The 26371-nt window shown below is 46.6% G+C and overlaps 1 protein-coding gene across 2 annotated transcripts in view; it reads right to left on the reverse strand.

The window, feature by feature from the left end:
- Positions 1 to 6766: 6766 nt before the first annotated feature.
- Positions 6767 to 26371, reverse strand: part of als2a (alsin Rho guanine nucleotide exchange factor ALS2 a) — a 156725-nt gene continuing 137120 nt past the window's right edge. The window contains exons 31-35 of one of the 2 annotated variants that reach the window (XM_082967257.1): positions 18698 to 18743; positions 17106 to 17167; positions 16758 to 16907; positions 14196 to 14292; positions 6767 to 14026 (exon numbers count right to left, since the gene is read on the reverse strand). In XM_082967257.1, coding sequence (XP_082823383.1) covers positions 13988 to 14026; positions 14196 to 14292; positions 16758 to 16907; positions 17106 to 17167; positions 18698 to 18743 — 394 coding nt within the window. In that variant the 3' untranslated portion in view covers positions 6767 to 13987. Of the gene's footprint in view, positions 14293 to 16757; positions 16908 to 17105; positions 17168 to 18697; positions 18744 to 26371 lie in introns of both variants that reach the window. The other variant, XM_082967256.1, reaches the window with a different exon arrangement.

Raw genomic sequence — 26371 nt, forward strand, 5'->3', positions numbered from 1 at the left:
GGGGTCATTGTCCATTTGGAAGACCCATTTGCTACCAAGCTTTAACTTCCTGACTGATGTCTTGAGATGTTGCTTCCATATATCCACATAATTTTCCACCCTCATGATGCCATCTATTTTGTGAAGTGCACCAGTCCCTCCTGCAGCAAAGCACCACCACAACATGATGCTGCCACCCCCATGCTTCATGGTTGGGATGGTGTTCCTCGGCTTGCAAGCGTCCCGCTTTTTCCTCCAAACACAACGATGGTCATTATGGCCAAACAGTTCTATTTTTGTTTCATCAGAGCAGAGGACATTTCTCCAAAAATCCCGATCGTTAGCTGTTTTCTAAGGGTTTTCTAATGATCAATTAGCCTTTTAAAATTATAAACTTAGATTAGCTAACACAACGTGCCATTGGAACACAGGAGTGATGGTTGCTGATAATGGGCCTCTGTACGCCTATGTAGATATTCCATAAAGAAATCAGCCGTTTCCAGCTACAATAGTCATTTACAACATTAACAATGTCTACACTGTATTTCTGATCAACTTTATGCTATTTTAATGGACACATTTTTTTGCTTTTCTTTCAAAAACAAGAACATTTCTAAGTGACCCCAAATATTTTGAACGGTAGTGTATATATAACATTTTATTGGTTGCAAGAATTTTGTATAATAATTTAAATCTGCCGTTGTTTTGCGCATCAGTTCATAAACCATGTGCCATGGAATCGGTACATCGAAAATCTCTTCCCAAATATTTTGCAATCTATATGACACAGCTGTACATTTTTTGGTTCTAAAATTAAAATGGGATTCTTTTTTATCTATCAAATTTTTCTTTAACCAATTTTGGTCTTTAATACAAGGCCGACAGACAAGTTCCTTACTTTTTCCCGCTTCTACTTGCCTCTTACATTTTTGCAGTAATGCAATTAGTTGGGTAGAGCAGACATTTCCATATATTTGTATTAGCTGCATGTGTGACAACTCCACCAGTCCAATTTATGATATCATTAACAAAAATTATACATTTTTGTATATATATATTTTTTAAAACAATGGATTTTTATCAATTATTATTTTAGATTTTAACCACAATATTTGCTGTATTATTTGTTCAGTATTTTCTAGATAATTAAACTGAAATTGCAACCAACTTTCAATGGCTTGTTTTAAAAATAGCGATATTTTGGAGATTATTTAATTTTCAAATAACGAAAAGTGAGAGGTCATAATCTGAATAAAGGGGAAAAGGCCATTATTATAGGTGAGAAATTCTTACTAATGTGCAAGAGAACCAGTTTGGATTTAAGAATAACTTTTGTATGACTGACGCCTTTAGTGAGAAGTCTAACGCTTAATATTTAATCATTTCTGCCCTCCGAAATCATATTCATTATCTAAATAGGCCTGTTTAATTTTGTCTGGCTTGACATTCCAAATAAAATTTTATATATTTTTGCTCATATAATAAAAAATAAAAAACTGGTCGCTAGGTGTAGCCAAGACCATAAGCAAATAAGTAAACTAGGATATGACTTCAGGTGAATTTTTCCACAAATGGACATGTATTTTCCTTTCCATGTTATCAAGGATGGCCATAATAAATAGATATGCCGAATGTGGACAACCTTGTTTTACTCCACGACAGATTAATCGTTTCTGAGAAGTAGCCATTATTTACAATTTTACACCTAGGATTACTAAACATACCTTTAACACATTTTATGAGATTCTCCAAAATGAAAATATTACAGGCATTTAAATATAAATTCCAGTCATACATTATCAAAAGCCTTTTCAAAGTCAGTTTTCAATATGTCTTATATCCATGTAAAAAAACCCTGTCTGATTAGGATGAATAATATCCGACAAGACCTTTTTAATTCTAAGTCCTGCGCATTTTGATATAATATTTGCATCACAACACTGAAGTGTAAGGGGCCTCCAATTTGTTAAATGGACTGGATCTTTATATTTACCACTTGAGTCTTGTTTCAGTAAAAATGAAATCAGACCTTGTTGTTAAGTATCTGATAATCTACCATTTATACAGGAGTGGTTAAAACATGCTAATAACGGTCCTCTGAGTGAATCAAAAACGGTTTGGTTATACCTCCACTGGTATGCCATCCAGCCCTGGAGTTTGGTTATACCTCCACTGGTATGCCATCCAGCCCTGGAGTTTGGTTATACCTCCACTGGTATGCCATCCAGCCCTGGAGTTTAGTATACCTCCACTGGTATGCCATCCAGCCCTGGAGTTTGGTTATACCTCCACTGGTATGCCATCCAGCCCTGGAGTTTGGTTATACCTCCACTGGTATGCCATCCAGCCCTGGAGTTTGGTTATACCTCCACTGGTATACCATCCAGCCCTGGAGTTTGGTTATACCTCCACTGGTATGCCATCCAGCCCTGGAGTTTTCCTGGACTTAAAGTCTTTAATTGCATCAAGAAGTTCCTCCTGTGTAATTTGGCGTTCACATGAGTCTTTCTGTACAAATGTTTTTACATTATTAATTTAAAAAACAAATCCATACAATAAGCTTCGGTTAGTGGTAATGGAGGAGATTGAAAAGAAAATATATGCTTAAAGTACTTCCCCCTGTAGTATCCCCCCACTACCCTGACCTGTAGTATCCCCCCACTACCCAGACCTGTAGTATCCCCCCACTACCCTGACCTGTAGTATCCCCCCACTACCCAGACCTGTAGTATCCCCCCACTACCCTGACCTGTAGTATCCCCCCACTACCCAGACCTGTAGTACCCCCCACTACCCTGACCTGTAGTACCCCCCCACTACCCAGACCTGTAGTACCCCCCACTACCCAGACCTGTAGTATCCCCCCACTACCCTGACCTGTAGTACCCCCCCACTACCCTGACCTGTAGTATCCCCCCACTACCCTGACCTGTAGTACCCCCTACTACCCTGACCTGTAGTATCCCCCCACTACCCTGACCTGTAGTACCCCCCCACTACCCTGACCTGTAGTACCCCCCACTACCCAGACCTGTAGTACCCCCCACTACCCTGACCTGTAGTACCCCCCCACTACCCAGACCTGTAGTACCCCCCACTACCCTGACCTGTAGTACCCCCTACTACCCAGACCTGTAGTACCCCCCACTACCCTGACCTGTAGTACCCCCCACTACCCTGACCTGTAGTACCCCCCCACTACCCAGACCTGTAGTACCCCCCACTACCCAGACCTGTAGTACCCCCCACTACCCTGACCTGTAGTACCCCCTACTACCCAGACCTGTAGTACCCCCCACTACCCTGACCTGTAGTACCCCCCACTACCCAGAGCTGTAGTATCCCCCCACTACCCTGACCTGTAGTACCCCCCACTACCCTGACCTGTAGTACCCCCCCACTACCCAGACCTGTAGTACCCCCCACTACCCAGACCTGTAGTACCTCCCACTACCCTGACCTGTAGTACCCCCTACTACCCAGACCTGTAGTACCCCCCACTACCCTGACCTGTAGTACCCCCCACTACCCTGACCTGTAGTACCCCCCCACAACCCAGACTTGTAGTACCCCCCACTACCCAGACCTGTAGTACCCCCCCCACTACCCTGACCTGTAGTACCCCCCCACTACCCTGACCTGTAGTACCCCCCCACTACCCTGACCTGTAGTACCCCCCCACTACCCAGACCTGTAGTACCCCCCCCCCCTACTACCCAGACCTGTAGTACCCCCCACTACCCAGACCTGTAGTACCCCCTACTACCCAGACCTGTAGTACCCCCCACTACCCTGACCTGTAGTATCCCCACTACCCAGACCTGTAGTACCCCCTACTACCCAGACCTGTAGTACCCCCCACTACCCAGACCTGTAGTATCCCCACTACCCAGACCTGTAGTACCCCATACTACCCAGACCTGTAGTACCCCCCACTACCCAGACCTGTAGTACCCCCCCCTACTACCCAGACCTGTAGTACCCCCCCACTACCCTGACCTGTAGTATTCCCCCTACTACCCAGACCTGTAGTACCCCCCCCCACTACCCTGACCTGTAGTACCCCCACTACCCAGACCTGTAGTACCCCCCCCACTACCCAGACCTGTAGTACCCCCCCCACTACCCAGACCTGTAGTACCCCCCCCACTACCCTGACCTGTAGTACCCCCCCACTACACTGACCTGTAGTACCCCCACTACCCAGACCTGTAGTACCCCCCCACTACCCTGACCTGTAGTACCCCCCCACTACCCTGACCTGTAGTACCCCCACTACCCTGACCTGTAGTATCCCCTCCACTACCCTGACCTGTAGTACCCCCCCACTACCCTGACCTGTAGTACCCCCCCACTACCCTGACCTGTAGTACCCCCACTACCCTGACCTGTAGTATCCCCTCCACTACCCTGACCTGTAGTACCCCCCCACTACCCTGACCTGTAGTACCCCCCCCCCCCACTACCCTGACCTGTAGTATCCCCCACTACCCTGACCTGTAGTACCCCCCCCTACTACCCAGACCTGTAGTATCCCCCACTACCCTGACCTGTAGTATCCCCCACTACCCTGACCTGTAGTATCCCCCCACTACCCTGACCTGTAGTACCCCCCACTACCCTGACCTGTAGTACCCCCCCACTACCCTGACCTGTAGTACCCCCTGCTACCCTGACCTGTAGTACCCCCCCACTACCCTGACCTGTAGTATCCCTCCACTACCCTGACCTGTAGTATCCCCCCACTACCCTGACCTGTAGTATCCCCCACTACCCTGACCTGTAGTACCCCCCCCCCCTACTACCCAGACCTGTAGTATCCCCCACTACCCTGACCTGTAGTATCCCCCACTACCCTGACCTGTAGTATCCCCCCACTACCCTGACCTGTAGTACCCCCCACTACCCTGACCTGTAGTACCCCCCCACTACCCTGACCTGTAGTATCCCCCCACTACCCTGACCTGTAGTACCCCCCCACCTACCCTGACCTGTAGTACCCCCCACTACCCTGACCTGTAGTACCCCCCCACTACCCTGACCTGTAGTATCCCTCCACTACCCTGACCTGTAGTATCCCCCCACTACCCTGACCTGTAGTACCCCCCCACTACCCTGACCTGTAGTACCCCCCACTACCCTGACCTGTAGTACCCCCCACTACCCTGACCTGTAGTACCCCCCACTACCCTGACCTGTAGCCCCCCCCCCCTGACCGGCCCCCCCACTACCCTGACCTGTAGTACCCCCCCACTACCCTGACCTGTAGTACCCCCCCACTACCCTGACCTGTAGTATCCCCCCCACTACCCTGACCTGTAGTCCCCCCCACTACCCTGACCTGTAGTACCCCCCCACTACCCTGACCTGTAGTACCCCCCACTACCTTGACCTGTAGTAACCCCCCCACTACCCTGACCTGTAGTACCCCCCCACTACCCTGACCTGTAGGACCCCCCCACTACCCTGACCTGTAGTATCCCCCCACTACCCTGACCTGTAGTATCCCCCCACTACCCTGACCTGTAGTACCCCCCCACTACCCTGACCTGTAGTATCCCCCCACTACCCTGACCTGTAGTATCCCCCCACTACCCTGACCTGTAGTACCCCCCACTACCTTGACCTGTAGTAACCCCCCCACTACCCTGACCTGTAGTACCCCCCCACTACCCTGACCTGTAGGACCCCCCCACTACCCTGACCTGTAGTATCCCCCCACTACCCTGACCTGTAGTATCCCCCCACTACCCTGACCTGTAGTACCCCCCCACTACCCTGACCTGTAGTATCCCCCCACTACCCTGACCTGTAGTATCCCCCCACTACCCTGACCTGTAGTACCCCCCCCACTACCCTGACGTGTAGTATCCCCCCACTACCATGACCTGTAGTACCCCCCCACTACCCTGACCTGTAGTACCCCCCACTACCCTGACCTGTAGTACCCCCTACTACCCAGACCTGTAGTACCCCCCACTACCCTGACCTGTAGTACCCCCCACTACCCTGACCTGTAGTACCCCCCCACTACCCAGACCTGTAGTACCCCCCACTACCCAGACCTGTAGTACCCCCCACTACCTTGACCTGTAGTACCCCCTACTACCCAGACCTGTAGTACCCCCCACTACCCTGACCTGTAGTACCCCCCACTACCCTGACCTGTAGTATCCCCCCCACTACCCTGACCTGTAGTATCCCCCCACTACCCTGACCTGTAGTACCCCCCCACTACCCTGACCTGTAGTACCCCCCCACTACCCTGACCTGTAGTATCCCCCCACTACCCTGACCTGTAGTACCCCCCCCACTACCCTGACCTGTAGTACCCCCCACTACCCTGACCTGTAGTATCCCCCCCACTACCCTGACCTGTAGTATCCCCCCACTACCCTGACCTGTAGTACCCCCCACTACCCTGACCTGTAGTACCCCCCCACTACCCTGACCTGTAGTACCCCCCCACTACCCTGACCTGTAGTAACCCCCACTACCCTGACCTGTAGTACCCCCCCACTACCCTGACCTGTAGTACCCCCCCCCACTACCCTGACCTGTAGTACCCCCCCACTACCCTGACCTGTAGTAACCCCCACTACCCTGACCTGTAGTATCCCCCCACTACCCTGACCTGTAGTAACCCCCACTACCCTGACCTGTAGTACCCCCCCACTACCCTGACCTGTAGTAACCCCCACTACCCTGACCTGTAGTACCCCCCCACTACCCTGACCTGTAGTAACCAATAGCTATTTGTTCAAAAGGAAATGAAGCAATAAAACAATTTCTAGTCTCAGCCATTTCTTTTATTGTCCTTTTTAAATAGTTATGTTTTTGTTCAGATACACATTTCATAATCAGATTTTATACATTTTACATATCATTGAGTGTTAAAAATTTTTGTAATTTTGTCACAATAGCAAACTCACATAGATCTGCTGGAATCAACAAGGATGACATAGTGACCAGGTATGCCTGTCAAGGATGACATAGTGACCAGGTATGCCTGTCAGGGATGAGATAGTGACCAGGTAAGCCTGTCAGGGATGACATAGTGACCAGGTAAGCCTGTCAGGGATGACATAGTGACCAGGTAAGCCTGTCAGGGATGAGATAGTGACCAGGTAAGCCTGTCAGGGATGACATAGTGACCAGGTAAGCCTGTCAGGGATGACATAGTGACCAGGTAAGCCTGTCAGGGATGACATAGTGACCAGGTAAGCCTGTCAGGGATGACATAGTGACCAGGTAAGCCTGTCAGGGATGACATAGTGACCAGGTAAGCCTGTCAGGGATGACATAGTGACCAGGTAAGCCTGTCAGGGATGACATAGTGACCAGGTAAGCCTGTCAGGGATGACATAGTGACCAGGTAAGCCTGTCAGGGATGACATAGTGACCAGGTAAGCCTGTCAGGGATGACATAGTGACCAGGTAAGCCTGTCAGGGATGACATAGTGACCAGGTAAGCCTGTCAGGGATGACATAGTGACCAGGTAAGCCTGTCAGGGATGACATAGTGACCAGGTAAGCCTGTCAGGGATGACATAGTGACCAGGTATGCCTGTCAGGGATGACATAGTGACCAGGTATGCCTGTCAGGGATGACATAGTGACCAGGTAAGCCTATCAGAGCCCCTCTCTGCATCCACCAGTCACGTGTCTGTCCCCCTAATATGTTTCTCTGGCAGGTCCTCTGTTAAAATAGTCTATATATTTCCCCCTTTCTGTAACAGAATGCCCCTTTGTATGAATACAATCCCTTTATCAGGTTAAATTAACCTAGATTCACTTTTCCTAAAGTATCAGTGCAATATTTCCAATGCATGATGAAATGGTGCCATGTAACTTTGATCTCTCTCTCTCTCTCTCTCTCTCTCTCTCTCTCTCTCTCTCTCTCTCTCTCTCTCTCTCTCTCTCTCTCTCTCTCTCTCAAATTGTCAGTCAAGTAGCAGCGTACATGTTTTGTGATTTGGTAAAATGTTTTTTTTTTTAATTCCACCATAATTTGCTTAAAGTGAAGTCTGTGTTAGTATTTGTTTCATGCCAGGCCTTCCTAACCAGACTGTCACGCCAGGCCTTCCTAACCAGACTGTCACGCCAGGCCTTCCCAACCAGACTGTCACGCCAGGCCTTCCTAACCAGACTGTCACGCCAGGCCTTCCTAACCAGACTGTCACGCCAGGCCTTCCTAACCAGACTGTCACGCCAGGCCTTCCCAACCAGACTGTCACGCCAGGCCTTCCTAACCAGACTGTCACGCCAGGCCTTCCCAACCAAACTGTCACGCCAGGCCTTCCTAACCAGACTGTCACGCCAGGCCTTCCTAACCAGACTGTCACGCCAGGCCTTCCCAACCAGACTGTCACGCCAGGCCTTCCTAACCAGACTGTCACGCCAGGCCTTCCTAACCAGACTGTCACGCCAGGCCTTCCTAACCAGACTGTCACGCCAGGCCTTCCTAACCAGACTGTCACGCCAGGCCTTCCTAACCAGACTGTCACGCCAGGCCTTCCCAACCAAACTGTCACGCCAGGCCTTCCAAACCAGACTGTCACGCCAGGCCTTCCTAACCAGACTGTCACGCCAGGCCTTCCTAACCAGACTGTCACGCCAGGCCTTCCCAACCAGACTGTCACGCCAGGCCTTCCTAACCAGACTGTCACGCCAGGCCTTCCTAACCAGACTGTCACGCCAGGCCTTCCTAACCAGACTGTCACGCCAGGCCTTCCTAACCAGACTGTCACGCCAGGCATTCCCAACCAGACTGTCACGCCAGGCCTTCCCAACCAGACTGTCACGCCAGGCCTTCCTAACCAGACTGTCACGCCAGGCCTTCCCAACCAGACTGTCACGCCAGGCCTTCCCAACCAGACTGTCACGCCAGGCCTTCCCAACCAAACTGTCACGCCAGGCCTTCCCAACCAGACTGTCACGCCAGGCCTTCCCAACCAGACTGTCACGCCAGGCCTTCCCAACCAGACTGTCACGCCAGGCCTTCCTAACCAGACTGTCACGCCAGGCCTTCCTAACCAGACTGTCACGCCAGGCCTTCCCAACCAGACTGTCACGCCAGGCCTTCCCAACCAGACTGTCACGCCAGGCCTTCCCAACCAGACTGTCACGCCAGGCCTTCCCAACCAGACTGTCACGCCAGGCCTTCCTAACCAGACTGTCACGCCAGGCCTTCCTAACCAGACTGTCACGCCAGGCCTTCCTAACCAGACTGTCACGCCAGGCCTTCCTAACCAGACTGTCACGCCAGGCCTTCCCAACCAGACTGTCACGCCAGGCCTTCCTAACCAGACTGTCACGCCAGGCCTTCCTAACCAGACTGTCACGCCAGGCCTTCCTAACCAGACTGTCACACCAAGCCTTCCCAACCAAACTGTCACGCCAGGCCTTCCCAACCAGACTGTCACGCCAGGCCTTCCCAACCAGACTGTCACGCCAGGCCTTCCTAACCAGACTGTCACGCCAGGCCTTCCTAACCAGACTGTCACGCCAGGCCTTCCTAACCAGACTGTCACGCCAGGCCTTCCTATTAGTTGCATAGTTTTGTTTTACACAAATCAAATCTAAAAAGGGATCAATCATGAGAAACATATTTCTTAGTGATATTAAAATGGATAACTATTGACTTGGATTATTCAGTTTAACAATAATATCAGTGTTGATTTAAGGCAGTCTACAGTGTCTAAACTACTAAAATAATGTAACACAATTCCTGTACTAAGGGCAGAAGCTACCGGTTAACATTGGGCCAGTAACCAAAAAGGTTGTTGGATTGAATCTCTGAGCCGACTAGGTGAAAACATTTCTGACAGCTAGACGTGACTCTCCGAGCGTATCTCGTGGGGAAGTGGGATATCCCAAAAAAACAGTTTTCACACCTCGTACAGGTTACCCACTTGTACGTGCAGTGAAACAGGACAAATGTAACTTCTCCCTAGTTAACCCTTATTCAAAGTGCTAACATGTCACAACTCATAAACCCTCTTTAATACAAACTGTAACATAATCACAATAAAATATATACTACTTGATATATTTCAATATATTCTATATTTTTTTCTCCTGATATGCATTTTTTTTTTCTCTAAATATTTTGTAAACATTTTCTTCCAGTGTCTTTCATGATTTAAAAAAAAAAATCAGTCTTTCCCTCGTTAGAATGAGTTGGCACAATCCTATCAGTGTTACGGTAATCATTGCACATTCCAAACTCAACGTGGAGCTTCCCAATAGTTGTCAGTTGCAAGAACCATGAATATATTTCTGCGTCAGGGTGAAAGATAGCCAGGATTAGGGGTTGCAAAGGGTCGGGAAACTTTCTGGTAAATTTCCTGGAATTTGGGGAATTTTGCTTAAATTCATTAAAAAAAAGTTAGCTTATAACAAGTGAACCTTTTTTTGTGTGGGATACACATAAGGCAATTCTAGGTCTAGTGGCATATTTTGGTTAAACTATCCCCAATTCAATGGAATTACAACCCTCTGCATTTTTACATTTGACATTTTAGTCATTTAGCAGACGCTCTTATCCAGAGCGACTTACAGTAATGAATGCATACATTTCATACATTTTTTTCCCCCCCGTACTGCATGTGCAGTGCAGTCTTCCATCACATGTACAGCTGATTCTCAAGATCTGGTACACTAATGAAACGCTATTGAGCCCAAACTACTACACTGTCTGAGCCAAGGACTACATGCTTTCTGGTAAATTTTGATTACAGTACTGTGTGGGGTGAATATATTTTATATGACATACATGATTTTTTGTTAACTAGTAAATAGTAGCCTACAGCAAAGTGTGTTTAAATCATTTCTAACTTGTTAACAATTTCTGCTAGTTAGTTTTTGCTACCATGTGGGTTTTACTGAGGAGTGTTAATTCACCTGTTTCCATACATGTTTCATTTTAAAACATTTATCTTAACCTGTTGGGGATCTTATCCCGATATCGGGATTCATTGTCAAGAGACCAGGGCGGGAAATTCAAAAACTGCAAGAATCTAATAATTTCAATTTCTCAAACAATCAACTATTTCTCACAATTTGAAAGATAAACATCTCCTAAATCCAACCACATTGTCCGATTTCAAAGAGGCTTTACGGCGAAAGCATAAAGTTAGGTTATGTTAGGAGAGTACATTGAAAATAGCTGTGTGTAATGTTTTGTCAATTCAAAGACAGGCGTCACCATAAGCGGATAACCAGCTAGAATTATGCACCAACCTTTGACAATCTTCCTCAGATGACACTCCTGTTATACTTACAGACACCATTCAAACTGTTTTAGAAAATTCAGAGTGTTTTCTATCCGAATGTGTTAATAATATGCATATCCTAGCTTCTGAGTTGGTGTAGGAGGCAGTTAAAAATGGGCACATATTTTTTTCAAAATTTCTCAATACTGCCCCCGAGCCCCAACAGGGATTCGCTCTTAAGGGATCCATAAGAGGTTTTTACTGAGGAGTGTTAATTCACCTGTTTCCATACATGTTTCATTTTAAAACATTTATCTTAACAAAGGAGTTGTTTAATCTAACTGCTTAACTATTTATCTGTACATGGAATTGTTTTTGTGTTTTTTTTTTTACTCATTTTCTCCCCTAATCTTTACAGGAAAATGCCACGGGCACTACCTGATGTGTGGAGACATTTCACTGCAGCTAATCTAGAAGGAAAAGCTGTGTACATTTGCAAATACTGTGCCAAATCATATGTGAAGAATGCAACAAAGATGCAGAATCATCTGGCCAAGTGCATAAAGTTCCCTCAGCGCTCACAACAATCAACCTCTGACTAAACTCCCTCTACTTCTATTGGAGGTGAAAATGATGAATCAGACGCCTTATCGATATCAACAGCTCATAGTCCTCCTGGAATCAGAAGTTTTTTTGACTCAATGGAGGAACGTAGTCAGAGAAATGCTGATGAATGTCTTGCTCGAGCTGCGTATGCAACTGGTTCACCTCTGATGCTCACAGGCAATGTGTATTGGAAGAGATTTCTGAATGTTCTTCGCCCAGCATTCACCCCTCCAACCAGACATGATTTATCTACTCATTTGCTGGATGCAGAGTTCAACAGAGTTCAAGTGAAGGTCAAGCAAATCATAGAGAAAGCAGACTGTTTTGCAATCATCTCTGATGGGTGGTCGAATGTTCGTGGGCCAGGAATAATGAACTACATCATGTCCACCCCTCAACCAGTATTCTACAAGAGCACAGACACAAGGGACAACAGACACACCGGTCTCTACATTACAGATGAGCTGAAGGCAGTCATCAATGACCTTGGACCACAGAAGGTATTTGCACTGGTGACAGACAATGCTGCGAACATGAAGGCTGCTTGGTCTAAAGTGGAGGAGTCCAACCCTCACATCACACCCATTGGCTGTGCTGCTCATGCATTGAATCTGCTCCTTAAGGACATCATGGCACGGAAAACAATGGATAAACTCTACAAGAGAGCCAATGGAAATGGTTAGGTATGTGAAGGGTCATCAAGTTATAGCAGCAATCTACCTCACCAAGCAAAGTGAGAAGAATGAGAGCACCACATTGAAGCTGCCCAGCAACACCCGTTGGGGTGGTGTTGTCATCATGTTTGACAGTCTCCTGGAGGGGAAGGAGTCTCTCCAAGAAATGGCCATATCACAGTCTGCTGATATGGACAGCCCCATCAAGAGGATCCTCCTGGATGATGCATTTTGGGAGAGAGTGGTAAGCAGCCTGAAACTCCTGAAACCAATAGCAGTAGCCATTGCACGGATTGAGGGAGACAATGCCATCCTGTCTGATGTTCAGACTCTGTTTGCAGATGTAAGAGAAGAAATCCATACTGCCCTGTCCACTTCACTGTCGCTCCAAGCAGAGGAAACTGCAGTTCTGAAATACATCAAAAAGCGTGAGGACTTCTGCCTGAAGCCCATACACGCTGCAGCGTACATGTTGGACCCCAAGTATGCTGGCAAGAGCATCCTGTCTGGTGCAGAGATCAACAAGGCCTATGGCGTCATCACTACCGCGTCTCGCCACCTTGGCCTGGATGTGGAAATCATCCCATGTGAAGAATCAACTCATTTAATTAAACTTTCAGTTCGTAACTAAAATATATATATTTTTTCTATTGGAAGGATTTAATAATTTGCAATTATGTCTACTTATAATAAGGTACAATGTTTCTGTTTCTGTCTCCATATGATATGGTAAATATATCCAACGCAAAAAAACATCTACATTTAAATAGTATTAATATTAAATGTGCATATATTTTCATTAATTCCCATATTTTCCCATTAATTCCCACGTAAAGTTTCCACCTCTGAATATTCCCCAAAAAGTGCAACCCTAGTCAGGATAGAAGACCGTCAGGATTAAAGATAAACAGGTTTAAAGATAGTCAATCAGGATTAAATATAGTCAGTCAGGATTAAAGATATTCAGGATTAAAGATAGTCAGTCAAGATTAAAGATATTCAGGATTAAAGATAGTCAGTCAGGATTAAAGATAGTCAGTCAGGATTAAAGATAGTCAGTCAGGATTAATGATATTCAGGATTAAAGATAGTCAGTCAGGATTAAAGATAGTCAGGATTAAACAAAAAAAGGCTGTGATTCTTCAATCTTCTCAGGGTGGTTGCATGCAAGTTCCCTTTGTCATGAGGCAGCAGTACCTGAAATCTAGAACTCTCTATTCACTGTATCTCTTAAACATTTAGTATACAATTTTTATAATTGTATTTCTCTTGCGCCGGCCTTTGATTGTTAGAATTGTTTCACAAATTCCTTTTTGTGTACTTTGCAAAAGAGACGTCGGTCTCAACGGGACTTCCCTGTATAAATAATGGTTAAAAAACAAGAATCATGTCTTTAGCCCGGGATAATCCATCTATAGACGGATTATCTGGTCGTCTGGAGTCGACGGTATGAAAAATAGGGACCCTCCGTCGACCTCCGTTGTAGCAGGCAGTACACACACATCCTCTTCCTTATGTCGTCTTCTCCTGTTGGATCTGAAAACAGCAAGCCTGGACAAGGACACGTCCGAGAAAATAAGTCAAGCAACGGATCCCTCATAACAAATTCAGAAACGCTAAATCAATAAATTCACATTCCCGAACTAGAAAACGAAAATGTTCTTGAAGACGAAATAGTTTGATTTGCTTCAGCTGCGGGAAAAGTACTACTGAGTGTTACCTTGAGTGTGGTGAACATGTGTCCCAGTTCTCCGTGCTGCAGAGAGGGATCCATTAGATCTTCTATCAAACTCACCTCAGCAGCCAGGTTCCTCATCCTAGAACAGGGACAAAGCTATCGTCACCTTGACGGGGACTGCAATGGAGGAAACGAGCTTTAAAACATAAAAATGTTGTCTCTGCAGCCTGTCGTCAGTAGGAGTAATTCCTCCTGTCCTCAGTAGTAATGCCTCCTGTCCACAGTAGTAATTCCTCCTGTCCTCAGTAGTAATGCCTCCTGTCCTCAGCAGTAATTCCTCCTGTCCTCAGCAGTAATTCCTCCTGTCCTCAGTAGTAACAGTAGTAATGCCTCCTGTCCTCAGTAGTAACAGTAGTAATGCCTCCTGTCCTCAGTAGTAACAGTAGTAATGCCTCCTGTCCTCAGCAGTAATTCCTCCTGTCCTCAGCAGTAATTCCTCCTGTCCTCAGTTGTAACAGTAGTAATTCCTCCTGTCCTCAGTATTAATTCCTCCTGTCCTCAGTAGTAATTCCTCCTGTCCTCAGTAGTAATTCCTCCTGTCCTCAGTAGTAACAGTAGTAATGCCTCCTGTCCTCAGTAGTAATTCCTCCTGTCCTCAGTAGTAATTCCTCCTGTCCTCAGTAGTAACAGTAGTAATTCCTCCTGTCCTCAGTAGTAACAGTAGTAATGCCTCCTGTCATCAGTAGTAATTCCTCCTGTCCTCAGCAGTAATGCCTCCTGTCCTCAGTAGTAATTCCTCCTGTCCTCAGCAGTAATTCCTCCTGTCCTCAGCAGTAATTAATCCTCCTGTCCTCAGTATTAATTCCTCCTGTCCTCAGTAGTAATTCCTCCTGTCCTCAGTATTAATTCCTCCTGTCCTCAGTAGTAACAGTAGTAATTCCTCCTGTCCTCAGTAGTAACAGTAGTAATTCCTCCTGTCCTCAGTAGTAACAGTAGTAATGCCTCCTGTCATCAGTAGTAATTCCTCCTGTCCTCAGTAGTAACAGCAGTAATGCCTCCTGTCCTCGGCAGTAATGCCTCCTGTCCTCAGTAGTAATTCCTCCTGTCCTCAGCAGTAATGCCTCCTGTCCTCAGCAGTAATGCCTCCTGTCCTCAGCAGTAATGCCTCCTGTCCTCAGTAGTAATTCCTCCTGTCCTCAGTGGTAACAGTAGTAATTCCTCCTGTAATCAGTAGTAACAGTAGTAATTCCTCCTGTAATCAGTAGTAATTCCTCCTGTAATCAGTAGTAACAGTAGTAATTCCTCCTGTCCTCACTGGTAACAGTAGTAATTCCTCCTGTAATCAGTAGTAAATCCTCCTGTAATCAGTAGTAACAGTAGTAATTCCTCCTGTAATCAGTATTAACAGTAGTAATTCATCCTGTAATCAGTAATAATTCCTCCTGTAATCAGTAGTAACAGTAGTAATTCCTCCTGTCCTCACTGGTAACAGTAGTAATTCCTCCTGTAATCAGTAGTAATTCCTCCTGTAATCAGTAGTACCAGTAGTAATTCCTCCTGTAATCAGTATTAACAGTAGTAATTCATCCTGTAATCAGTAGTAATTCCTCCTGTAATCAGTAGTACCAGTAGTAATTCCTCCTGTAATCAGTATTAACAGTAGTAATTCATCCTGTAATCAGTAGTAATTCCTCCTGTAATCAGTAGTAACAGTAGTAATTCCTCCTGTCCTCACTGGTAACAGTAGTAATTCCTCCTGTAATCAGTAGTAATTCCTCCTGTAATCAGTATTAACAGTAGTAATTCCTCCTGTAATCAGTAGTAATTCCTCCTGTAATCAGTAGTAACAGTAGTAATTCCTCCTGTCCTCACTGGTAACAGTAGTAATTCCTCCTGTAATCAGTAGTAATTCCTCCTGTAATCAGTAGTAACAGTAGTAATTCCTCCTGTAATCAGTATTAACAGTAGTAATTCATCCTGTAATCAGTAGTAATTCCTCCTGTCCCCAGTAGTAATAGTAGTAATTCCTCCTGTCCTCAGTAGTAATTCCTCCTGTAATCAGTAGTAATTCCTCCTTACCTCAGTAGTAATTCATCCTGTAATCAGTAGTAATTCCTCCTTACCTCAGTAGTAATTCCTCCTGTCCTCAGTAGTAACAGTAGTAATTCCTCCTGTCCTCAGTAGTAATTCCTCCTTACCTCAGTAGTAATTCCTCCTGTAATCAGTAGTAACAGTAGTAATTCCTCCTGTAATCAGTAGTAATTCCTCCTTACCTCAGTATTAATTCCTCCTGTCCTCAATAGTAATAGTAGTAACAGTAGTAATTCCTCCTGTCCTCAGTAGTAATTCCTCCTGTCCTCAGTAGTAACAGTAGTAATTCCTCCTGTCCTCAGTAGTAATTCCTCCTTACCTCAGTAGTAACAGTAGTAATTCCTCCTGTCCTCAGTAGTAATTCCTCCTTACCTCAGTAGTAATTCTTCCTTACCTCAGTAGTAATTCCTCCTGTAATCAGTAGTAATTCCTCCTTACCTCAGTAGTAATTCCTCCTTACCTCAGTAGTAATTCCTCCTGTCCTCAGTAGTAACAGTAGTAATTCCTCCTTACCGTGCTCTAAGCACCACGTAGAGGAAGAGAGGTAAGAGGTCATCCATGGACAACAGGAAGTTCCCCTCTAGCAGGGCTTGTACTTCCTGAGTCAGCTCCTCAAAGGTACGCTTGATCACCTGCAGCTTGTCTGACGGGGTGAAGGTGGTGCTGCGAGAAGTAAACAAACAAACAAACAAACAAACAAACACACAATGAGAGAGAGGAAAAAAAGACTTATACAAGACTATATCTGCCTCCAAATGGGCCCTGGTCAAAAGTAGTCAACTATAAAGGGAATGAGGGTCCATTTGAGAGGTTGCCTGAAGGATATGACACTGTAATATGTCACACTGGAGCATCCCTTACCTGATCTGTTGTAAAGTCTCCACTGCAGAAGCAAAGCAAGCATCTTTGGTGCTGGGAAGGACCTAATCGCAGAAATATATCAGAGGTTTGAGTAACAGACATTTATCAAGTGGACCACATTGATGAAAAGGAATAGGACAGGAAAAGTCTCTGGGGGGGAAAGGTACTATAACATCCCCTGTAGTAATACACTAACAAGGTTTGTTTGTTATTCATCTCATGGGATCAAGCTACCTCAGGGAGGATCAAGCTACCTCAGGGGGATCAAGCTACCTCAGGGGGGGGGATCAAGCTACCTCGGGGGGGGGGGGATCAAGCTACCTCGGGGGGGGGGGGATCAAGCTACCTCAGGGGGGGGGGATCAAGCTACCTCGGGGGGGGGGGATCAAGCTACCTCGGGGGGGGGGATCAAGCTACCTCGGGGGGGGGGGATCAAGCTACCTCGGGGGGGGGGGATCAAGCTACCTCGGGGGGGATCAAGCTACCTCAGGGGGGGGGGATCAAGCTACCTCGGGGGGGATCAAGCTACCTCAGGGGGGGGGGATCAAGCTACCTCGGGGGGGATCAAGCTACCTCAGGGGGGGGGGATCAAGCTACCTCAGGGGGATCAAGCTACCTCAGGGGGATCAAGCTACCTCAGGGGGATCAAGCTACCTCAGGGGATCAAGCTACCTCAGGGGGATCAAGCTACCTCAGGGGGATCAAGATACCTCGGGGGGGGGATCAAGCTACCTCGGGGGGGGGGGATCAATCTACCTCGGGGGGGGGATCAAGCTACCTCGGGGGGGATCAAGCTACCTCGGGGGGGGGGATCAAGCTACCTCGGGGGGGATCAATCTACCTCGGGGGGGGGGGATCAAGCTACCTCGGGGGGGATCAATCTACCTCGGGAGGGGATCATCTACCTCGGGGGGGGGGGGGGGGGGATCAAGCTACCTCAGGGAGATCAAGCTACCTCGGGAAGGATCAAGCTACCTCGGGGGGGGGGGGGGGGGATCAAGCTACCTCGGGGGGGGGGGGGGGGTCAATCTACCTCGGGGGGGGGGGGGGGGATCAGGCTACCACGGGGGGGATCAATCTACCTCGGGGGGGGATCAAGCTACCTCGGGGGGGGATCAAGCTACCTCGGGGGGGGATCAAGCTACCTCGGGGGGGATCAAGCTACTTCGGGGGGATCAAGCTACCTCGGGGGGATCAAGCTACCTCGGGGGGATTAATCTACCTCGGGGGGGGGGGGGGATCAAGCTACTCGGGGGGTGGATCAAGCTACCTCGGGAGGGGGATCAAGCTACCTCGGGGGGATCAATCTACCTCGGGGCGATCAAGCTACCTCGGGGCGATCAATCTACCTCGGGGCGATCAATCTACCTCGTGGTAGGATAAAGCTACCTCAGAAGATCAAAGATCATAGATTTCCTAGAAGAGCTAAAGAGGATCAACTGCACGAGGCCAAAAGGCTACATAGTAAAGAAAGAGTTCCATATGGGTAAAAGCAAGATGGATTCTAAGAGATGGTTCAGAAGACTGGAGAAAAGCAGGAAAGACCTGTCACATAAGAAGAAGAAGAAGTAGTGTAGAGATCTAGAGCCCACCTGTTGCTTCTCTCCCAACACAGAGATGGAGACAGGCCAGAACTTCCTGAGAGATCATCACAGAAGGTTGACATTAATGATCACAGACGATTGACATTAATAATAAACAGAAGGTCGTTTTTACTATAAAGGAGGTACAGAGGATCAGTTACTGCACTGATCAGTGTACAGAGAAGAATTCAGCTGTAGTTTACCAAGACACCGTGTTGGTTTAACAGCTGTAAGACGGTGTGTGAGTGTGTGTGTGTGTGTGCCTGTGCGCTTGTGTACGTGTACGTGTGTGTGTGTGTGTGTGTGTGTTAGGGTTGGGCGCAATGTTCCCTCTAAACTGCGCATGTGTGCGGGCGTGCAGTAGCTTCCGAGACTGCCGCTGCCGAGCACAGAAGAAATATCAGCCCACGGAGAGAAGCATGAGATTGAACTTCACTCAATTTCCCCCTATTAGTTAACACTATCAACGTGTCCCTTCACCGTGGGAAATGTGATGCAATGTTATCCACTTTCAATGCAACATACAGAAACAAAACAAACTACGCAAGAGATTTTGTTTGTAGGCAGAACACATCGGAGTAGGATACTATTGGCACGACTCAGCCCGTACTCTACACAGAGACGGTGCGGCATAACCAATCAGAGAGCCGCAGTAGGCCTATATGCAAATAGACCATTGCCATATATGGATCTGTGCCATTCACTTTGAACTGGACTGTGTTTACAGCATGAGCGGTGGTGAATAGATGAGCTTGTTTTGAGATCAAAGCAAGAGCTGCATGTAGCCACGTGTGAACATGTTGTTCATACCATTTGCTAGTTAGTGAGTTGTTAGCCCAATTATAGATTATTTGTAGTCAGCAACGGGGGAAAAAACGTGTACATTTCTAGACATCTTTGAAAAGCGAGTCAGGCAAAGAGCTTATTTTTTTTGTCTCAAAGGGGCAGTGTTGTATTTTGAGACAGACTTGAATAAGCTCAGCAGCCAATAGGCAGAGGGCAGCATAATTTCTCTGGTTCTCTGTAGTAATAGTATGAGAATAATAATATAATAATACATTTTATTTTTGTAAAGTGGTTTCTTGCATCAAACAACACAACGATATTTTTCACAACTCCATTTTCAGCGGATAAACAGGTTAATGTCAAGCCCTGCATGTTTGTTTCTAATGGAATGTAGGACCTACATTGACATTGGCTGCTACTGAAGACTGAATGATGGAACATTTTTGATGTCTTCACTATTATTCTACAATGTACAAAATAGTAAAACAATAAAGAAAAAACCCTTGTATGAGTAGGTGTTCTAAAAACTTTTGACCGGGAGTATACGCCACGTGTCTGAACCGTTGAATTGTGACTCCACTTTGTCTCTGTACTGACCTTTTGCCTGTTTGATTGCTTTACGGAGGGAATAACTACACTGTTTTGTATTCGGCCATATTCCCAGTCACCTTGCCTTGGTTAAATGCGGTGGTTCGTGCGTTCAGTTTTGCACAACTGCTGCCAACTATCGACTCCCTGAGGGGCCCCCCGGTGTTCAGGTTCAACGTGGCGGATGTGTTGTTGCCTACCCTCACCACCTGGGTGTCGGCCCGTCAGGAAGTCCAGGATCCAGTTGCAGAGGGAGGTGTTTAGTCCCGTGGTCAACCCTGATAGACTTTCTTGTTTTTAGATGTTTAAAATCCATTTCTGCCGTTTCTGTTTCTGTCATAGTGTCTGCTAAGCGCTGGTTTAAAGCACATTCATATTATATTGTGTGACTCGTCCTTTATTTAACCAGGAAAGACCCTTGAGATTTGAAACGTGTTGAAATAGCTGTATCAACAACGTTGTATGTCCGAAGCTAGGTTTTCAAGCATCCCTTCTCTCTTTAACTCAATTCTAACTCATTTAATGTTACTCATTATACAGTATGCCATTCATATGTCAATAGCATTTTCACGCCTTTTTTTTTTTTATTTTTTTTTTTTTCCTTCCAGCATCCCCTGAGCTACCCGGCAGGAGGACCGCTCGCTCCAGACCCAATGTGCCCAGGAAGGAGGAAGTAGTGGAGTCTTTGCCCTCCCTGAACACAGAGGTGTGGAGCTGGGGCAGGGGGCAAGAAGGACAGCTGGGCCACAGAGACCAGCTACCCAGGCTCCAGCCGTTTTGCATCGAGAGCCTGAACAAAGAGGAGGTAGTGAAGGTAGCGGCAGGAACACACCACTCCCTGGCCCTTACTGCACAGTGTCAGGTAAAACACAGTCCCCATCAGCACACTCACAGTTCCCTTATCCTGTTGCCTTATCCTGTTGCCTTAGCCTATTGCCTTATCCTGTTGCCTTATCCTATTGCCTTATCCTGTTGCCTTATCCTGTTGCCTTATCCTATTGCTTTATACTATAGCCTTAGCCCATTGCCTTATCCTGTTGCCTTATCCTGTTGCCTTATCCTGTTGCCTTATCCTGTTGCCTTATCCTGTTGCCTTATCCTGCTGCCTTATCCTATTGCCTTATCCTGTTGCCTTATCCTGTTGCTTTATACTATTGCCTTATCCTGTTGCCTTATCCTGCTGCCTTATCCTGTTGCCTTATCCTGTTGCCTTATCCTGCTGCCTTATCCTGTTGCCTTAGCCTATTGCTTTATACTATAGCCTTAGCCCATTGCCTTATCCTGTTGCTTTATACTATTGCCTTATCCTGTTGCCTTATCCTATTGCCTTATCCTGTTGCCTTATCCTGTTGCCTTATCCTATTGCCTTATCCTGTTGCCTTATCCTATTGCCTTATCCTGTTGCCTTATCCTGCTGCCTTATCCTGTTGCCTTATCCTATTGCCTTATCCTGTTGCCTTATCCTGTTGCCTTATCCTGTTGCCTTATCCTGCTGCCTTATCCTGCTGCCTTATCCTGTTGCTTATCCTGTTGCCTTATCCTATTGCCTTATCCTGTTGCCTTATCCTATTGCCTTATCCTATTGCTTTATACTATTGCATTATACTATTGCCTTATCCTGTTGCCCTATCCTGTTGCCTTATCCTATTGCAATATACTATTGCCTTATCCTATTGCTTTATACTATTGCCTTAGCCTATTGCCTTAGCCTATTGCCTTATCCTGTTGCCTTATCCTGTTGCCTTATCCTGTTGCCTTATCCTATTGCCTTATCCTGTTGCCTTATCCTGTTGCCTTATCCTATTGCTTTAGCCTGTTGCCTTATCCTATTGCTTTAGCCTATTGCCTTATCCTGTTGCCTTATCCTGTTGCCTTAGCCTATTGCCTTATCCTATTGCTTTATCCTGTTGCCTTAGCCTATTGCCTTATCCTATTGCCTTATCCTGTTGCCTTATCCTGTTGCCTTATCCTATTGCTTTAGCCTATTGCCTTATCCTATTGCCTTATCCTGTTGCCTTATCCTGTTGCCTTATCCTGTTGCCTTATCCTGTTGCCTTATCCTGTTGCCTTATCCTGTTGCCTTATCCTATTGCCTTATCCTGTTGCCTTATCCTGTTGCCTTATCCTGTTGCCTTGTCCTGTTGCCTTATCCTGTTGCCTTATCCTGTTGCCTTATCCTGTTGCCTTGTCCTGTTGCCCTTATCCTACACTGTTTTTGGTTTGGATAGGTTTTAATAGTCACAGTGGGAACAACATCCCCTATACACTTCCTGATGAACTCAGTCACCTTGTCAGCGTATACATCAATGTTATTCTCAGAGGCAATCCGGAACATATCCCAGTCCGCGGGATCAAAACAATCTTCAAACATGGATTCCGACTGGTCAGATCAGCGTTGAACAGTCCTTACCACAGGTACTTCCTGTTTGAGTTTCTGCCTATGGGAAAAGGAGGAGCAGGATAGAGGCATGATCTGATTTGCTGAAGGGAGAGCAGGGGAGGGCCTTGTAACAATGGTTGAGAGTTTTTGAAGTTTTAAGTGACACAGGCGATGTGTCGATAAAACTTCGGTAGAGTTTTCCTCAGATTTAATTTACTACAGTCCCAAACTACAAATAAATGCAGCCTCAGGATATTTGGTTTTCCAGTTTGCACAAAGTTCAGTGTAGTTCCTTGAGAGCCGTCGTGGTATCGGTTTGTGTCCTCCTCCCAGAGTGCTAAGAACCTTGGCGTGACCCTGGACAACACTCTGTCGTTCTCCACTAACATCAAGGCGGTGACCCGATCCTGTAGGTTCATGCTCTACAACATTCGCAGAGTACGACCCTGCCTCACACAGGAAGCGGCGCAGGTCCTAATCCAGGCACTTGTCATCTCCCGTCTGGATTACTGCAACTCGCTGTTGGCTGGGCTCCCTGCCTGTGCCATTAAACCCCTACAACTCATCCAGAACACCGCAGCCCGTCTGGTGTTCAACCTTCCCAAGTTCTCTCACGTCACCCCGCTACTCCGCTCTCTCCACTGGCTTCCAGTTGAAGCTCGCATCCGCTACAAGACCATGGTGCTTGCCTACGGAGCTGTGAGGGGAACGGCACCTCCGTACCTTCAGGCTCTGATCAGGCCCTACACCCAAACAAGGGCACTGTGCTCATCCACCTCTGGCCTGCTGGCCCCCCTACCTCTGAGGAAGCACAGTTCCCGCTCAGCCCAGTCAAAACTGTTCGCTGCTCTGGCACCCCTATGGTGGAACAAGCTCCCTCACGACGCCAGGACAGCGGAGTCAATCACCACCTTCCGGAGACACCTGAAACCCCACCTCTTTAAGGAATACCTGGGATAGGACAAAGTAATCCTTCTAACCCCCCCCCCCCCCCCAAAAGATATAGATGTACTATTGTAAAGTGGTTGTTCCACTGGATATCATAAGGTGAATGCACCAATTTGTAAGTCGCTCTGGATAAGAGCGTCTGCTAAATGACGTAAATGTAAATACACGGCTGTGACGATGACCGAAGATATTTCTCTCTTGGAGGTAAAGTGGTCGGAACTTGATTTTTTTTTTTACTAGCACTGACTTTGTTGATAACTACTTTGTTGAGGAAAATATGTACTTCATACGATTGTGATGTGTTGTTGTCTCACCTAGCTATCTTAAGATGAATGTACTAATTGTAAGTCGCTCTGGATAAGAGTGTCTGCTAAAATGACTAAAATGTACAGTGCATTCGGAAAAGTATTCAGACCCTTTGTTATGAGACTCAAAATTGAGCTCAGGTGCTTCCTGTTTCCATTGATCATCCTTGAGATGTTTCTACAACTTGATTGGACTCCACCTGTGGTAAATTAAATGTATTGGACATGATTTGGAGAGGCAAACACCTGTCTATACAAGGTCCCACAGTTGACAGTGCATGTCAGAGCAAAAACCAAGCCATGAGGTTGAAGGAATTGTCTGTAGAGCTCCGAGACAAGATTGTGTCGAGGCACAGATCTGGGGAAGGGTACCAAAACATTTCCGCAGCATTGAAGGTCCCCAAGAACACAGTGGCCTCCATCATTCTTAAATGAAAGAAGTTTGGAACCACTATGGTGGAAATTACAACATTATTTTATTCACATTGATTTATATTTGAATGTATTCTTATTTGTACTTATTAGTAGTATTTATAGCCAGCAGTATACCACCCAGAATCCCACTGCTGACTTGCTTCTGATGCTAAGCAGGGTTGGTTCCTGGATGGGAGACCAGATGCTGCTGGAAGTGGTGTTGGAGGGCCAATAGGAGCCATCTTTTCTCTGGTCTAAAAAAATATATATCCCAATGCCCCAGGGCAGTGATTGGGGACATTGCCCTGTTGTAGGGTGCTGACTCTCTGTGGACACTAAAAATCCCATGGCACTTAACGTAAGAGTAGGGGTGTTAACCCCTGGTGTCCTGGCTAAATTCCCAATCTGGCCCTCATACCATCACGGCCACCTAATCATCCCCAGCTTACAATTGTCTCTTTCATCCTCCTGGATCTATTCCACCAGGTCGTTGCTATAAATGAGAACGTGTTCTCAGTCAGTTTACAGTCAATTTTAGTCAAAATAAAGTACTTTCACACTCATCTGTTTTTTTTCTTAGAGGAGCCTCTGAGGCTTAATTCCTTTACAGTTGATTGACGACGGTGATAAAACCTAAAGACTGTGAAGTGTTGCCACCCTCCAGTTTATTTCTCCCACATCGCAGAGCGAACACTGGACTTCAATCATTTGAGGGAAAGGACCTAGTTAGTATTTCTGGATAAACAAGAAGTAAAAGACAGACTGCCACGTCCTGACCAGTATAAGGGGTCATTTTGTTATTGTAGTTTGGTCAGGACGTGGCAGGGGGTGTTTGTTTTTGTGTGTTTCGGGGTTTTTGGTTTATGTTCTATGTTTTCTATTTCTATGTGGGTTTTCTAGTTTGTCTATTTCTATGTTAGTTTTGGGAACGACCTCCAATTAGAAGCAGCTTCTAATTGGGAGGCCATATTTAACTGGGGTTATTTTCTGTTGTGTTTGTGGGTGGTTGTTTCTTTGTATAGTCGTAGTACCTTACAGGACTGTCGTTCGTTTTCTTGTTTAGTTTAGTGTTCACGTTTAAAATAAAAAATATAAGTATGGACACTCACCATGCTGCGTATTGATCCGATATTTCTTACTCTTCATCAGAAGACGAAGAATATGACACAGACATTTGGCACCATGTTCATCTTACTGTCTGTTGCGTGACAGAACAAAATGACCCTTGTATGATATTACTGGTTATCTGTTCTTTGTCACAGAGACTCAGGAGGACTAAAAAGAGTGGGAACCTAACCCTGCTTGTTTGAGCTCTCTGCATCACACTTCAGAGTGTGTGTGTGTGGGGGGGGGGGGGGGGTCGACCAGCTTCATTATTGCAATAATTAATCGATATTAAAGTATGATTGTTTGAAGAAATCTAAAAAGTCTCTTTCCTTTGAATCATAAATATTCCACGACACCCCCCACCAAGACTCTTCCCAGATCTGGCCGCCCGGCCAAACTGAGCAATCAGGGGAGAAGGGCCTTGGTCAGGGAGGTGACAGAGCTCCAGAGTTTCTCTGTGGAGATGAGAGAACCTTCCAGAAGGACAACCATCTCTGTAGCACTCCACCAATCAGGCCTTTATGGTAGAGTGGCAAGACGGAAGCCACTCCTCAGGTAAAGGCACATGACAGCCTGCTTGGAGTTTGCCAAAAGGCACCTAAAGGACTCTCAGACCGTGAGAAACAAGATTGTCTGGTCTGATGAAACCAAGATTGAACCCTTTGGCCTGAATACCAAGCGTCACGTCTGGAGGAAACCTGGCACCAACCCTACGGTGAAGCATGGTGGTGGCAGCATCATGCTGTGGGGATGTTTTTCAGTGGCAGGGACTGGGAGACTAGTCAGAATCAAGGGAAAGATGAATGGAGCGAAGTACAGAGAGATCCTTGATGAAAACCTGCTCCAGAGCAGTCAGGACCTCAGACTGGGGAGAAGGTTCACCTTCCAACAGGACAATGACCCTAAGCACACAGCCAAGACAACGCAGGAGTGGCTTCGGGACAAGTCTCTGAATGTCCTTGAGTGGCCCAGCCAGAGCCCGGACTTGAACCCAATCAAACAGCTCTGAAGAGACCTGAAAATGGCTGAGCAGCGACACTCCCCATCCAACCTGACAGAGCTTGAGAGGATCTGCAGAGAAGAATGGGAGAAACTCCCCAAATACAGGTGTGCCAAGCTTGTAGTCTCATACCCAAGAAGACTCGAGGCTTCAAC

The sequence above is a fragment of the Salmo salar genome, chromosome 21 (assembly GCF_965601325.2).
Source record: "Salmo salar chromosome 21, fSalSal1, whole genome shotgun sequence".
Taxonomy (NCBI): Eukaryota; Metazoa; Chordata; class Actinopteri; order Salmoniformes; family Salmonidae; genus Salmo; species Salmo salar.